General features: G+C 34.9%; 1 protein-coding gene across 3 annotated transcripts in view; it reads left to right on the forward strand.

Moving 5' to 3' along the window:
• Positions 1–17,926, forward strand: part of SHTN1 (shootin 1) — a 124,125-nt gene that overhangs the window by 13,974 nt on the left and 92,225 nt on the right. For all 3 annotated transcript variants that reach the window (XM_074233566.1, XM_074233564.1, XM_074233567.1), the window contains exons 2-3: positions 203–255; positions 15,892–15,952. In XM_074233566.1, coding sequence (XP_074089667.1) covers positions 203–255; positions 15,892–15,952 — 114 coding nt within the window. The remainder of the gene's footprint in view (positions 1–202; positions 256–15,891; positions 15,953–17,926) is intronic.

Below are 17,926 nucleotides of genomic sequence, written 5' to 3' on the forward strand. Positions count from 1 at the left end.
TGTTGTTTTTTGACAAATTTATACTATTACTTTTTCTCCTTGGTATTTGCCCCTTCCTCCTAAAAAATAGACTGGTTTGGAGAAACCCCGATAATTGAAGGTTCTGAACTTCTGGGTTCAGATAAAACAAAATTTTAATTTAATGAGCTTGATTATTTTTCATTTCAAGTTCTATAATGTTGTTTTCCCTGTTCTTTTATAGCAATTGGTGAATATGAAGATCTTAAAGCCGAAAACAAGAAAACAAAAGAGAAGGTTTGTCTTTGATAATGTTTGGTGTTTTTAAAATAGTCTATAGTTTTCATTTCTAATTCTGCTTTTCCATCTTCCCAAAAGTCTGAATTACAAAACTCATTGTTCATTACCTATTTCAGTTCAGTGTGAATGAGGATAGATTCTTTTCTTTTCCTGCATGTATTTTTCAGACTGAATGTCAACTACAGGCAGATGGCAAAAAATAGCAGGCATGTCACACCGTGTGTGCAGTTTTGTGAAACTTAACTACATGATGCAAATGTGTATCATGGCCCAGGAGCTTGAAGAAATGTGCTTTTTTTTCAGATTGTACATGCTAGAGGTAGATATTGAGTTTCTAGAGACGGATGAAAAGAGCTTAGGATGTTAGGACTTTAGTCCAAATTCTAGAGGAAACTTTTCTGTCTTCTTTCTTTTGCTACTCAGAGGAAATGACTCCAGAAGTCTTTTCTGTCTCTGCTTACTCAGAATATAGTAATTGTAAATCTGTAAGTTTAAAAAAAATGCTTGGCACAAAATAGAAATTGGAAGCTTTGTGCAAGAGGTTTTATTATTGGCTTTTATACAGTTGAAAAATAATTTTCTTCTACTTACTCCCATAAATTGTCTCCTTGATGATTGTGAGCATGTGTTAACAATTTTTTTTTTCTTGAAATAACACAAGATGACAGATTGAAGGGAAGTGTATCTGGAGACCAAAGACAAAGAGAGAAAAATAGAGAATTTGATTAGGAGGAGATGGAGGAAGGGGGGAAAAAGAAGCAGCAACAATCAGAAAGGCCTCATGGATATCAGAATAGATTCAACTTTTTCAAAACTCTAAATTTGCATCTTTACATTTAAAATGTCATTTGAAAATTACAATGAAAAGCACAACGACTTGAGTGTTTTTGAAATACATGGGTCTGCTTCTACTTATTGATTCCTTAAAAATTCTATTTAACTTAATAGCACAGTAAGATAAAGATTTTATAACCTGCACAGTGATACCATGACTAATGCTGTGTTCAAGGAGAAGTTAAGGAATGATGATTTTATAGATCATAATGTCTCAAAGAGTTCTGAAGATACTTTAGGCTATCATAAAGATGGTCTTGAGTTGTTAATACATCTTGAGTTTTCTTATTTCCTTGAATAATTTGTTGATAGGAGGATGAAAAATCAAAGATGATAGTGTTATCTGTGATAGAGGAAAAAGAAGAATGGTTATTGTTTATGGACACCATGCTTATGTATGGTTAAATTGACCTCTCACTTTTCTTATCATTGATTGAGCATCTACAGTACAAGCACTGGGGATACAGATAACAAAATCTGATCTCCTAGTGCTTTATATTTTTCACATATATTTATCATATTCTAATTTATATCATATTTGTTTCCTTTTCTTATCCCTCCCAAATTTCTTGAGCCTTGAAGGCAAGAGCCATATCTTATTTGCTTTGTAAATAAGTTTATCACTTCACAGAGGACTCATCTATTCTCATGTGATGAACAGATGAATATTTCAAAAATTAGCTTTTCCGCTCTAGAGTGATTATGTGACTTTGTCAAGGGCATATAATTCAGTCTGTTATATCTGAACTCTAGGATAGCTGGTCAGAGGGATAGCTAATCATTTTTCCCCTTCCACACAAAATTCAAAGTTGTTTTGGCAATTAAGAAAAAGTTGTGATATCTGCACCTGTAGACTAGTATAGTTACCTAATTTTGGAGTTACCTAATTTGTAAACATGAAAAAATATATATGTGGATATATTTATGTATATGTGTATGTATACATATACACACATACATGAAAATCCAGTAAAAGATACTGAGAAGGATTTGTCAGCTAGGAGGAGGAACAAGAGAGATCAGTGACATGAAAAGCAAATGGGAAAAGAGTATTTAGGAGGAGATGACCAATAGTATCAGATGATACACAGAGAAGTCCAGAAGGATAAGAAAAGGCCATTAGATTGGATTATTAAAATTTGATCATTGCTAACTTTGAATAAAAACTTTTAATTAATAATTCTGAAGTCATATTATAGAAAAGGGTTTAGAAAGGAGGACTTAGAGGTACAGAATATAAACCTTTCCCTTCTTAGACTGAGAAGGAGAGGAAAGAGGAAAGATATCTGGAGTATCCTACTATACTCCAGATAGTATGATCAGTGAAAGCTTTTTAAAGCCTGGGGAAGTATGGGTGTATATGTCAGCAAATAGAAGTCTATAGATGGGGAGAAATTAAAGATTAGACAAAATGAAGATGAAATTGGGAGCTAGACAAAACATGAAGGAAAAGGTGCATGTAAAATGTTTGACCTTAGGAAAGAGAAAGGTTGCTGCTTCATCAGAGGTAGAAGGATCAGAATAGATATTGAGTTATGATGTCCTAGAAATATGAGATGAAGCGATGAGGGAACTCTTGGCAAATAGCCTCAGTTTGAATGTACCTTGGGAGGGCTGAGGAGAAACAAGGTTTGGAATGTGTATTGTGTTGAATATGATGGAGCACAAGCAATCACAAAACTCTAGGTGTTGCTAGAACTACAATAAATGCTACTGGGAAATGTTTAACAAAATTAATAAAAAGACAGTACAGCATAGATAATGTCAGTTTATAATAAAATATGTGGCCTGTAGGGATTCATGTTAACTGATTAGGGAAGAATAGGATTTTGTGGCTACAGTGAAGTCTCATTTGTTGTGATCCCATTTAGCATAGATTCATGACTTCCTCCAACTCCATTCAGCAGCATGTAAAAAAGAGTAAAGGAGGCAGATGAAGAAGGAATTAATTCAGGATTGAGGTTTGGTTAGCAGTGATCAACAATCAAAGAGAAGACACTTAAATAGCTTCCTTTGCTGGGATCTCTATACATTTCTGAATTCCTAGAAAGAAAAGAGACTAGAATTTATTGGAACTCTTATTCAATAATTGGATTTGATCATTCCTATCTCCCTGCCTAGATGGTGTAGGGCAAAGGAAAAGGCAACAGTGGAATGAGAAATAAGGGGAATTCATTGACTCATCAAGGGGAATATTAAGGAGGGATAGTGACAGTATTTAATCATCCATCACATTTGTATTATACTTTTACATTTGCAAAATAATTCTTGGGCATATATTTCTTCATTTGATTACAGACTAAAAGAATATTAGAGTGTTGGGAGAAACCTCAAAGACCATCTTGACTATTCTGTAATTGAGCAAGAATCTTCTCAGCCATATATCAATTAAATTGTCTTCCAGTCTGGATTTTTTTTTTAGATTTTTGCAAGGCAATGAGGCTAAGTGACTTGCCCAAGGCCACACAGCTAGGTAATTATTAAGTGTCTGAGGCCAGATTTGAACTCAGGTACTCCTGATTCCAGGCCTGGTGCTCTATCCACTGCGCCACCTAGCCTCCCCATAGTCTGTGGATTTTCAATGGAGAGTCAGGTGTGGGGCAGCCAATTCTTCTTCTGTACAACTATAATTCTGGTATATAATTATCAGGAAGCATCAAGCCTACATTTGCCTCTGTGTACCTTCCATATACTGCTCCTAGTTCTTCACTCTGGAGCCAAATTCCACTTGAAATATTTGAAGATAGTTATCACATAATAGTAATAAAAGCTAAGATTTCATAGCACTTTTAAGGTTGGCAAAGCACATTATATACATATGTATGAATATATATATATGCAATTTCATTTCATCCTCAATAACCCTGGCAAGTAGGTGCTATTATTAACTCCATCTCATGGATAAAGACATTGAAGCAAGCAAAGTCAAATTGACTTACCAAAGGTCACTGTGCTATCAAGTGTCTGAAACAGAATTTAAAGTTAGGTTTTCCTGATTCCAGGTCTAGAACTCTTATCTAGTATGCCATCTTGCCACTCCATAGTTTTTCACTTTTTTCAAGGCAGCTATCTTCTCTTCCATCACACAATGCTTGTATGTCATGATCTTAGGGTTCTTCACCATTCTGGTCATCTTTTGGAGAATATTCTCTAGCTTATCACTAGTATTCCTAAAATGGGGTACCTGAAAATGATAACTATTTCAGATGTGTTTAATTGTCAACTCTTCTAGTCCTGGACACCATCTCTCTTAGTATAACCAAAGATTGCATTAACTTTTATTGCCATTCAATAATGCCACTGTTAACTCTTATTCACTTTGAAGTCCATCAGAATGCACAGATCTATTCTCACATGAACTGAAAGCCATTCTTATAGGTCGGCGTTAGACTAGATAGCCACCCAAGGTGGCTTTCAACTCTGAAATTCTGTGCTTGCCATACCTTCCTGATCTCGTATTTGTAATGCAGATTTTTTTAACACACACATAAAACTTCACATTTATCCCTAATTAATTTCATGTTACTAGATTTGGCTCAACATTCTAGCCCATTGGGTTCTTGTCATTTAGGTTGTGGACTATTCCTCCCAGCTTTGTACCATCCAGCTATAATTCATTGATACTGTAGGGAAGGTCTGAATATCTATTATATAGATGAGGAAACCAAGGCTCAAGTTAAATAACTTATCCAAAGTCATACAGGAAGTGGCAAATCATGACAAGTGAACCATGATGGAATGAATCTAGTTCTGAACTTGGAGCCAGGAAGATTTGGATTCCTATCCCACTTCAGACACTACTTTCATGACCTTGGGCAGATCGCTTAAACTCTCTTGGCCCCAGTTCCTCATCTGTATGCCAAATAATGTTCTGCCACATGACATGGCCTTTGGTTCTTTCCATCTCTAAATCTGTGCTTGTTAATCTATGAATTGAACCCAATTCTGAGGACATTTCCAGAATTATTTGTGAAGAACAAAATGGGTAGCATGACCATGGAAATGGATAACATTTCTTTGTTGTTTTCTCTTTTCTTCTCCTTGTTCCTTTTTGGGCCTGGGTCTGAACCTTAAGTACAGTAAATGTTTAATAAATATTTATCAAATAAATGAATTTTAATGAATGAGAATCAATCATAAATACTTTCTGAAATTATGGACATAGTTTTCCCTTCTTGTTGTACAAAGGGTAGATGCAGTGTGCCCATCCTAGGCACAAACAACCAAAAATACTGACAGAGGGATGATGGAGGAAAATGAGGTTTTGAATGAGGGAACAAACCTGCTAGTAATTTGAGTCTTTTGTCCTCAGAACTTATGTGACAATGATCTGTGTCATTCATTTGACCCTTATATGGTCTTGTGCTGGCATCTGTTTATATTTATGTCCCAACTGCAACAACTAGACTATAAAAACAGGGATCATATTTTCTACTGCTTCTACATCCGCACTGCCCAACACAATATCTTGTAAATATTAGGTTCACCATTATTGATTTAGAACTGGAAAGGACAACAGAGACCATCTTGCCCAACACTCACATTCTATAGAGGAGGCATCCAAAGCCATAGAGGTTAATTGGCTTGCCCAAGATTCCACAGGTTGTATATATTTACTAGCCTAGATAGTATGTAAGAAACAATCTAGATTCACATCCAGATCTTTTGCATTCAAATGCACTGTACCATGCTGCCCCTACTTGAAGATTTAAACAAAGCAACACCGAGTTATTTCAGTGGTGCCTGTTCAGAAGATTGACTTTTTAGGCAAAACATACCATTTTGTTATAGGAGGATATGAGTTATCATCAACTATTTACATATCTCTCTATATGTAATATAGGTTAGCTTCCCTTATATCCATGTTTTATTTGATCTATTCCTATTCTAGGAATATTCTTAAAAATAACTTATTAACAGAAATGAGAAGAAAGGATAAGAGAGTAATGTGGTTGGTTGGGTACAAATGGTTTCCAGTTCCCGATCTCTTATTTATGAAGTGCTTTTAAAAGACCATTTTATTATTATGGATCTTTATCAAAAAAAGAGGGAATGTATTGCTATGAAGAGAGGGATATGATATAAGCCTTTTATCTACAGTAGAAAGAGTAGAAGCAGCTTTAGTGACAAATGGTCCTCTCAACAGAACCGTTTTCTTATGCCTGTGATTGGCTAATCTTTTCCAAAGACCTCTCTAGTACCACCTATATCAAAGAGATTTAATTTCAACTATCAAAAATAAAGACAGGGGCAGTTAGGTGGTGAAGTGATAGAGAACCAGCCCTGGAGTCAGGAGGACTGAGTTCAAATAATTACCTGGCTGTGTGATCTTGGGCAAGTCATTTAACCTCAGTGCCTTACAAAAAAAAGACCAAAACAAGACCAAAACCAAGAATAAAGATGACAAAGTAAGCTCCTCTTCCCCATCTTTTTTTTTGTCACATACTTTAATGTGAGGATTATTTTTGTTTTGGGGTACAGAAGAAAAAAATTCATACTCCTTTTTGCTTGTTTCTCCAGATAATTGAAAAAGTATTTATTGAAGTACTACTGTACTTCAGACACTGAAATATGTACTGATGATACAGATACAAAAACTGAAATATTTTCTGCCATCAGAAAACTTGTAATTTTTAAATTTAATTTTGTTTTTTTAATTAACAAGCATTTGTTATATCTCCCTCTTATTCTCACCCTTAACTTGAAAAAAAGAAAACAAAATCCTTGAAATGAAAAGAAAAATTCCTCACTTGTTCATGTCCACAGAATCTTTCTCTCATTCTGCATCTCGAATCTGTTGCTTCTCTGTCAAGAGATAGGTAACATGAGTCATCATCGCTTTTGTCAGTCATTATTGGTCATTGCACTGATCCCAGATCTTAAGACTTCAGAGTTGTTTATCTTTATGATACTGTTATTGTATAAATTGTTGCCTTGGTTCTGTTCACTTCACTCTGCATCATTTCTTACAGACCTTCCCAGATTTCTTTGAATTATCTCTATTGTATTTTGTGTATAAGGCTTCTTTTTTTCCTTGCCTTGATCTCTTTGGAGCATGAGGCTAATAAAGTTAGGTTAAAGAATATGCACCCTTTGGTGAATTTTGTAGCAATAGTACCACATTGCTTTCTGGCATGGCTAGACCAGTTCATAAGCAGCTTGGATTTTAATAGTGTGAACTAGCAGGGAATTTGAAGCTAGAAAATTGAGTTATGGTCTGGAAAGTTATAGGGATTTCAAGAGGAGTCTTAGCATGGTCGGTTATTTTATCCTTTCCAGTAACAATGGTGGTGTTAATGTTCTCAGAGCAATAAGTGGAAATAGGGAATGGGGTTTGTGCATGGTATCAGGATAGATGGCAAGATGCTTTGAGTAAACTCTGGTTTCCTAGCAGATCTTTCTATGGCATGTGAAGCTTGATCTGGGGTCAACTCTATAGTTGTTTAGGTTGTCCAGTTGTTTATACTTGAACATGACTCAGTACAATTCTCCCTTAGGATGGATTTCCAAAACTGAGAAACATAAGTCTGATAAGGAGTAGTGAATTCTTCTCTGTGCCATATTTATTTATGTCATATGTCCATGATATAAGTACTGATGAACTAGAGAGATCCTTTAAGGTGAGTTGGCTTCAGCAGCAATTGAAAAAACTATTTAGGCTGATATCTATATCTATATCTACTTTAATCCTGAATCCTTTTTTTTAATACAGGAATGAAACTTGAAGATGAAGTGTAAGAAATACGTATGATACCTTAAATTAGGCTCTCTTTCTATTTGATATTCTTATTAGGAAGCTATGAAAATGTCAAAAGACCATATGTTCAGTCATTACTTGTTAAATGCATAATATTGCTAGAAGCTCACAGTCTAAAGGGAGAGACAACTAGAAAACAAATATGTAAAATAAGCTATGTACAGGATAAATAGGAAAAAATTAATCAAAGAATTAAGAGGGTTTAGGAAAGATTTAATGTAGAATGTGAGATTTTTAGGTGGAACCTTTTCAGAACCAGGAGGCAGAGAGGGCATTTCAGACATGGGCGACTAACAGAGCCAGGAACCAGGAGATGGAGTATCTTGCTCATGGAATAGCAAAGAAGCCACTGTCACTGAATGAAGAGTATGTGAGGGATGAAATTAAGGTCTAAGAAGACTGGGAAGGTTCAGTAGGCACACAGTTAGTTCCCTGAGGAAAGGGGAGTCATTCTTAAAGCAGAATAATTCCTGATGACAGAAGAGTGCATATTTTGTCCTTTTCAGTGCTGCTAGTCATATGTTCGATTCTTAATTATTAATATGCTTAATTATTAATTATTAATACATGGGATTCTTGACTGCCAGAAATTTTATGTCCCTGAGTAAGTCACTTTTTAATATTATCCATAGTATATTCTTTTTTGCTTTTTGTTTGTGATTTTTTTGTTTTTAGCAAGGCAATGGGGTTAAGTGGCTTGCCCAAGGCTACACAGCTAGGTAATTATTAAGTGTCTGAGGCCAGATTTGGACTCAGGTACTCCTTACTCCAGGTCAAGTGCTCTATCCACTGTACCACCCAGCTGCCCCCACAGTATCTTCTTAATCTCAGATTTAGCTACACAAGGGTTTTTTAAAAGTCACTGCTTGTCAGTTCTGAATTCAAAATGAAAACATATTGATACTTCAGATCAATTGTATCATCAATATAAGCATTAGAATAGATTAGAATGTATAAATGTCTTCTTATCCTATTCTTGTCTATGTCTTTCCATAAGCTTTCTATAGATTGCCCCCAATGGGCTAGATTCTATGTTCTGGTTCTTTTTTTTTTTTTTTTTGCAAGGCAATGGGGTTAAGTGACTTGCCCAAGGCCACACAGCTAGGTAAATTATTAAGTGTCTGAGGCCGAATTTCAACTCAGGTACTCCTGACTCCAGTGCTAGTACTCTATCCACTGCGCTATCTAGCTGCCCCACTGCACCACCTAGCCACCCCTGTTCTGGTTCTTTTAATATTTTCTGAGTACTAGTATGGTTCTTATGTTGCTCAGCTATTATACTTCATTCCTGCTACACAACATCTTTTATGGAGTGATGTCCAAGAAAATTGGTATAAAAGAAATGTCATTGTTGGCAGACTACAACAGCCTACTTTTGCCATTCACTATATATTTTTTCCATTTCCCTTTGAGTCTCCAGTAGTTTTAATTCTCTTATTTGTAAGCATATAGCATCACTAAGAAGAAATTTATGTTAAAAATATATGATGTTTTGTGGTAGAAAACAATTCTGAATCATTGAAAGCGATGGCCAATTTCACAAATATTGTTTAACTATATCGCTGCCTTATAATTATCTCTGGGCTCCATTCATCTTTAGTGCCTGTCTAATGTATTTGTATTGATGAATAAATGAGTGAGGTCTGCTGAGCTGGGAGCTAGCTTCAGAGACTGGAAGACATGGATTCAAATGTAATTTCTGACTTAACCTCTCTAGGGAGCTCACTAATCTGCATTAGTGGATATTTTCTTATCCAGAATTCCTCACTTGGGGTGGCTAGGTGGCTTAGTGGATAGAGCACTGTCCCTGGAGTCAGGAGTACCAGAGTTCAAATCCGGCCTCAGACACTTAATAATTACCTAACTGTGTGGCCTTGGGCAAGCTACTTAACCCTATTTGCCTTGCAAAACCTAAAAAAAAAAAAAAGAAAGAAAGAAAGAAAAGAACAGAACTTCTAAGTGAAATCACAAATTCAACCCCTCCCCCAAATATCCTCCAGACCCTCTCAATTGAGTGTTCATTCAACCACATCCCATAATCTGTGAGCTACACATACTTCATATGTTTAGTTGGATTTTTTTAAAATTCAGATTGCTAGTACCACCCCTTTTGGAGATCATAGATCATTAAAGTAGCCCCATACTACTGCTAGGCTTAACTCCATCCAGGAACAGTAATATTATCTATTAAAGAGTCAGTCTTCTGTTTATAATTTGCTCATCAAAAACAACATGACTCCAAATATCTCTAGTAGGAGATATTTCTGTGGGTGATGTCTTGTTTAATGTTGATACTCATATTATCATTGACTAGTTATTTCTGTGATTGCATCTTTCATCTTCTTGTGTGATCCTAACATGCTTATGAGACACACCTTGTCTGAGGAAATCCTCTAAGGGAGCTTTTATTCCCCTAATAATCAATATATATTTAACACAGGGAGGGAGAGTCATATTTGTCTATCCTTTTCAGTCAACTATATGACTGTGAGGGTTTACTATAGAAAATCATTTAGGGAAGCCTACTTTTTGGTTCTCTTTCCATTGAGGATAGCATTGTTTGGAGCTTTGACCATTTCCCAGACAGATTTCATAAAGATCTCATAGTGATTGCTAACTCAACATAATCTTTAAAATTCCCACAGCATTAGGAAGGTAAACTGTATCTCTGACATAATATATAAAACACTACATAAAACAATCTAAGGCAACATGGCATAGGAAAAACAGTGCTGATCTTGGAGTCAGAGAGACCTGGATTTCAGTTCTTGCATTGAGGCTTCTTAGCTTTGGGATCATAAGCAAGTAACTTGGATTTTCAGAGCCTTGATTACTTTATCTGAAAAATGGAGCTAATTATACTGGCACTATCTCCCTTAGTAGGATTGTCAGCAAGAAGCAATTTACTTATAGTAAAGTATATATAAACATGAATTATTATGTATGAATATTATAAACAAATATTTAGTCACATAATGAATTCAAAAGGTTATTGCCAATGATTTTTTGATTAGCTGATATTTTAGATGATTTGTGGGATTGTTACATTCTATTAACCTGGCTTACTTGGAATTGACTGAATTTTGTTTTCATCAATAACTGTGAGGTTGGAGTTAGTACATGTTCATTAAGTTTGCAGTTGGCATCAACTCAGAGAGGTAAGATTAAAATTTAATTTGAGAAATTGATATAGCACAAAAACCATGACTACAACATAAGAGAATGGATTTCTTGCCCATAAAAGGTTAAGATTGACATATGTAAAATAGAATTTTTCACTGACATATGGTCAAGGGTGGGAAGGGGTGGGCCAGTGAAAACTAATTTGCTCCAGTGTTCTTTTTCTCAGTGTCTAAGTAGGGATTGCTAGTGTTACTTTGGAAAGTGGATAGATCTACTATGTTAAAGTCAACAGTAACTTCCATTAATTATATTTTTCACTTTTGTAAAACAGTGGAAGGACTAAGTTGGCTTCCAACAAATATATGCTTTACTTTGTCATCGCTGACATCACTATACTTGTGTCATCAATGTTTCACTAGACAATTGGGCAGCCACACAATTGAAGACTCTCTTTAAAATTTTTGCTTTTGAGCAAGGGGCTATATCATAATTGATTGGGGTTTAGTGTTTACTTTTTATATGTGGAAGATAATAGAAGGGATGTACTGGTGTGGGGGAGAATGGGTGCCCTATCTAAACTGAATTCTAAAAGCCCTCAGATTTCTCACTAAAACAGATAACTGATTCTCAAAGTAGTTTCCTTAGAAATGAAAAATATTTGTATTTAGTATGAGATCCTTAGAGAGAATTTTGAAATGAGTCAATGTATGAGTACTTGTAGTAGAAGTAGTTTTGGTGATATACTACTGTAACAGCACATCCACGGTTTCTGTCACCCTGCCAGGAGCCATGAATGAAAAGGGAGAGAGGCAGATACTTTCCAAGACTTATGTTTCAAGAAGCTGGCCATATGATACTGTCTGTTTCTTGGTTGAGTTGTGTATTGTTAAAAATTTCCTCCTCTTGTATAGTTTTCAGGAGTAAAGGTTCTAAAGTATTTTATTTTAAAGGATTCAATAAAAATCACTTTAAAAAGCAAGATACGCATCTATTGTGCTAACTGTTCATGCATAATACATCCATATACATGCAATTTCTTTGAGATAGAATAGCAAGTGGTTGTGCCAGGGGGAAAAAAAAGTAATTACTTAGCAGTTTGAAAGTGAAAATGAGTCTCTTATTAACAGCAATCTATCCAGAAACAAAGAACAAGGATCTCTGTTCTGATGACACGTGTTTCCATCTAACACACAATAAATACCTAGAATTTGGAGAATGCAGTAAGATAGCCGATTTAGGGTAGTTCCCACTTCTTATTCCTTTTAAAACTGAAGTGAAACAAAGAACTTCAAAAACATTTAGAGAGGGAATGAAGATCAGAAACAATTTCTTGCAGGTTAAAGTAGTTTAATTTATTACATGCTCTGAATATGTTCATAGAATTTTATAAATTGTAGTTGAAGTCCAGCCTGAGTTGTCCAAATAAAGTAGTAAAATAGTGGTTTTTGGCAAAATTCGTTTGAGGCAACTTATTCCATATTAGGTAAATATGTCTAAATTCTCATCATATGCATACTTTTTGTATTTATGTGTAAAGTATATACATATATATATATGTAGTTATATAATATTGGACATATAGGTTCTTCCTTAGAGAGAAAATAATTTTGAAAAGTCATGGAATGGGGAAGGAGGAAATGGGAAAGTAGGATAACATAGAACATTTAAAAAAATAAATATATGTCAAATACAATCAGCTGTCAGTTTTCCACATTGAGATTGATCAAGAGGCAGCAGTGGTTTACTGAAAAGAACACTACTAAGTTTCAGAAGGTCTGCCTTCCTTAGCCTAATCAGGGGAAATAACTTCCTGGACCTCAAGCTTTCTCATCTGTTAAATTGAATAATACTTGTATCTACTTAATTTCACATGATTCTTGTAAAAAGGCATGGTAGACTGGCTTATAGATTTATATATATATATATATATATGTATATATATATATATATATTACTTTATAAAGATTGGACCATTTATAATTACAGAACCAAAGCTTAAATTCTTACCTACTTCCCTTAATAACTATATGCTTTTAGGAAAGGCATTTTACTTCTCTAGGCTAGTTTTTTCAAATTTAAAAAAAAGAAAGTTGAACTCAGTGATTATTATGGTCCCACACAGACCAACCTTAAAATTGTATCCTTTTTGGATTGTCTTTTGGTTTTGTTTTTTTTTTACACCTATGTATAATAAGTGTATGTATTATATAAATAAATATATATATATATATAATACACATGTATATTTGAGCATTTTTTCAGGCGTATACAGTCTGTTTCATTGTTATATTATTAATGCAGATAATTCAAAGTTGATCATAGTTGAAGATCATGTTAGAAATGGTGAAGGATAAGGATAAGCCTTCTCTGAGTGCAAATTCATACTGCAAAGACCATCTCAGCAGACATGGCTGCCAAAACCTAGAAGTTCAGGGTCAATGTCAGAAGCCAGGTATCTGCCTGGAAGAGGTTCAAGGAAGAGATCTGGAAAATAGCCAGAGCTTCCACTTTGGAGGGTTTTCAAAACCCACAAGGCCAACTATAGATCAATTTGCCACTTCTTAAAGAGCCAAAATAGAGACTATAGAGCCAATGCAATATTATCCAGGTTGCTTAAACTAGCCAGTAATCATGCAGCTATGTTCCATGTGAGTTGTAAGCAACAGAGAATCATTGGGAATTACAATTAAGCAATGTGGTCCCGAGAACATCTGTTGCTATTGCAAGGTCTTTGCGGGCAATTCTTACACAAAAAGAGAGCAGTTTATATAAATGGTGCAGCTGGGTTGGGGGTGGGTTCTTTGACTGTGTGGCTTAGCTGAAGATACAACATTTCACCTAAAAGACATAATATTTTTTAATATTTCTATTCTTTTTTAGTTGAATGAGAAAGTACAATATTTTCTCAGAACTTACCTTTAATGCATTAATTGTTCATTGGGACCCCTGTTCAGTAAATAGATGCATCTTTTACATTGGATTTTGTTCCACTTTGTGATAAGTAAAGCTACATTTGCTGCACTTGTAAATTTTTTTTCCTTTCAATATCCATAGCAGATGGTAGATTCTGTGGCTGCCAGTTCTCTTATAATGCAGTTGCAGAAAATAGAAGCCACAGACACATGAAAACCTTTGGTGTTACACAGCTGTAGGTTTGCACACAGCTAAAGAATCTGCTATTCATGAAGGCAAGGATTACATAAAAACTGTGCTTATAGAGATTGATCACCTGGTTTTGTTTTTTTAAAAGGCTGGACCACTCTGGTCTAGTCTCTGCTAGAGCCTTTCTATTTAATCATTTTGGAAGGAAATTAAGATTTGATCAGTGAGTGGATTTTGTTAATGGAATCTTTAACATCTGGACTGTTGATGTGCCACCATCTGAGACTGGCATTGGTTGAAAGTTACCGGTATTTGACAGTTATTTGGTGGCCTGTGTGAGAGTGAGCTGGTGGTCTTTGTTTAGGTGTGAATAGAATGCTGTCTCTATTGAAAGCGTCTGCTACTATTGGCAGTCTCAGTAGAGGGGACTGAGGGTTTGATTAAAACTGAAAATGAATTTTTGTCTTTGTGTCTCCAGTGTCTAGCAGAGTTTCTGGCATATAATGAAATACTAATAAAAACATTTAATCAATGCTTGTTAATTGGAGTGAGGTGCTTCTTCCTGATGTATGAGTTGATGAGAGAATCAGCAGGTCATGGTAGATAAAGTGCTGAAATAGAAATTGGGAAGGCTTGCATTCAAATCCTATCTTTTATAGCTTTGTGACAATGAGCTAATCATATGATCTTTCAGAGCTTCAGTTTCCTTATTTGTGGACTGGGGATAATAATACCTTTGATATCTACCTCACAGGGTTGTTGAGAGTCTCAAATGAAGCAAGGCATATACTGTGTTTTACAAATTTTAAAGTCTTAGATAAATATCAATTATGGTTTACCTTGTCAGGGCTTGTGAATCAATCAAGACCTGAAAAAGAAACTACTTTGCAGGAATCTGTTTATCTGTATTTACTTAATAATCCACCCACACTTCCCTCCCTAGCTGTCTCCTCAACAGCTTTCATATTGTTTCACCTACACTCTTATCTTTCTTGTCATTCTGAAATATTCAGCTGTGTCATTGCACCTGGAAAGGTTTGTCTATCTTCTTTTTTTATGGCTTTACCTACCATTTTTATAAGTTTGCAACTTAAAAATCCCTCCCTGGCAACCCCTCCTTTATATAAATTGTCTTTCCTTATTAAATATAAGCTTCATGAGGGCAGGGCAGGTACTGCTTTTGTTTTTGTATTTGTATCCTTAGCATGGAGCTTGGCCCATGGTAAAAGCTTAATAAATATATTTTCATTCATTTATTCATCAATCAGCCACTGTATAAGCTTCAGTGAACCAGCTAGCACATCTGATCCTGAATTCATAGCTTACTGAAATTCTACTTGACCTACATGACTACATGAAAGAAGTAAAGCATTAACCAGTGCCTATGACAGTTCCTGTGTTAACAAAAGCTATTATTGTACAGCAAAAGAGTTCTCTTTAAAGTGATTATTTTTTTAACTTGAATATGTCACATAGAAATCTTATTGAATAAGAAATTATAATAAAATATCCCTATTTTGGGGGAGGTCATAGGAAAAATAGCAGGGTACAATGGTGGAAATGCTATTTTAGCAATATTGTTCAAGCAGATGGGAATGACCATTGCTTTTTAATTTTTTTCCATCATCAAGAATTTTTCAAATCATGTCTGAACACTTTGTTGAGAAGCTACTAATAAAGTTTAGCTATGCTTGCCAAACCAAAAGTCTTTATTTTTAATATCCAGCATTTTAATATCCCTAATTTTTAATATCCAACAGTTCTCTCATAATAGGCTTTGAATCAAATTAATATTTCCTCCTTTTTTTCCTTTTCAGTGTGACAAAATTAAACAGGAACGGGATGAAGCTGTTAAGAAACTGGAGGAATTTCAGAAAAGTAGGTGTATATATATTTCAATTTCATTTATATAAATAAAACACAGCAGGTGACAGCATACTCAGTCTCACCATATGTCACTTACAGAGAAGTATATTGGCCTGTGGCATTGACAGGAGAGTCAAACATCATATCTTTTTATTTTGTCTTTTTTGTCTTAAAATATCATCCACATCTTTATCAATATTATATAATCTATGTCTTTATATCTAGATCACCTATATCTGTATCTATGTATATTGAAATCTTCAAATCTATATCTGTATCTGTGTCTAAATCTAGATCTGTCCTCTGTATCCCTATTTTTATCTCTATCACCTATATCTCTAGCCATATCTAGATATTTATATCTGTATTCATATATAATGTCATCTAAATGCTATAGCCATATTGATATCTATGAATTTATCATTTTTATCTATATTTGTTTTCTTTTTCTGCAATGAGAGATGACTTGATATTCTTAACCCATAAAATTCAATGTAAAATGTATGATTTTTCTTTTAAGGTGGCATACATATTTGGGGCCATTAGGTGGCGCAGTGGATAGAGCACCATTCCTGGAGTCAGGAGGAACTGAGTTCAAATCTGCCCTCAGACACTTAATAATTGCCTGGTTGTGTGACCTTGGGCAAGCCACTTAATCCCAAATGCAGCCTCTTAGATTGTATTCTAAAGTATTTTCTCATGCTAACTGTTGCAACAAAACACTTTATCTAGTTTTAAAAAAATGTGATAAAATTCAACAATTGCAATTAAATTTTAAGTTCTAGGTTATTTTATGATGCTTGGCAGCAACAAAGGCAAACTGAAGAAAATGTTGTTGACATCTCATATCTTTTGAAGCCATTGTACTGTAATGGAAATAAATGAATGTTTGAATTATGATTGCTTTGGGATTCCTAGTCCCCAAATGTAGGATTAATGGAATATTCTCACACTTGTATTGACAATGTGACAATCTGAAAGAGTTATTATAGTAGCACTGACAATATCTCTTATAATTTGTCGAAATTATTGTTGTTTTGTTGACTTTATGCTGTATGCAATGGATATACTTCAGGTTTTTATACTAGTATTTTTGTATTTATTACTACTTTGGCAGGGAGAGATGATGGCAGGGATTATGGTCCCCAAATTGACTATTACTGTGACTTTTATGTATTTTTTCACCCCTACTTTTCATCTTTATCCTATCTGATTAAAGGTTCAGCATAAAAATGGATGTTTTCACCAGAAATTACCATTTTCTTTGAGGACACTGGTCTAGATAAAGTTTTTTGTTTTGTGTTTAATATTTGCCACATACCAGATTTGTGGGTTTTAAAACTTAAGAATAAACAGTGAAGAGCTAGCCTAAATCAAGTCAAAGGCTTGATAAACTTGACAGTGTTCTGTAGAAAAGTTGTTAAAAATGATAATTATACTTGAACCTGCCAGTACTTGAACTTTGCTGGGCATAACTTTTTAGGAACCAAGGTCACTGGGGCAGCTAGGTGCGCAGTGGATAGACTCCACCGGCCCTTGGAGTCAGGAGGACCTAAGTTCAAATCAGACCTCAGACACTTAATAATTACCTAGCTGTGTGGCCTTGGGCAAGTCACCTAACTCCATTGCCTTGCCAAAAAATAAAAAATAAAAGAACCAGGGTCATTGGTGTAAGACTTTAGAAAACTTACCTTGACTATGTTTTTCATAGGCTGCTACTAGGCAGTATTATACACGTTTTATTTCCCTGCCAGTCCCATTTTCTCCTATTCAGGCCTGTCATCCTACATGCCAAAACGAATGTTAAGATGGCCCTATGGTAAAGGACCAACATCATCATGTTCATGAGATCCTTGGAATTAATTTAAGCAGATGTCTCTTGGACTGAGAACTGATTCCCTTTGGACCTGCTCTATGTCTAGAACTAAAAATCCTTATTTTTTGTGAATATATATTAGATATTATAGCCGCTCAATGCTGTACTAT

This window comes from Macrotis lagotis, chromosome 4 (genome assembly GCF_037893015.1).
Source record: "Macrotis lagotis isolate mMagLag1 chromosome 4, bilby.v1.9.chrom.fasta, whole genome shotgun sequence".
In the NCBI taxonomy this organism is placed as follows: Eukaryota; Metazoa; Chordata; class Mammalia; order Peramelemorphia; family Peramelidae; genus Macrotis; species Macrotis lagotis.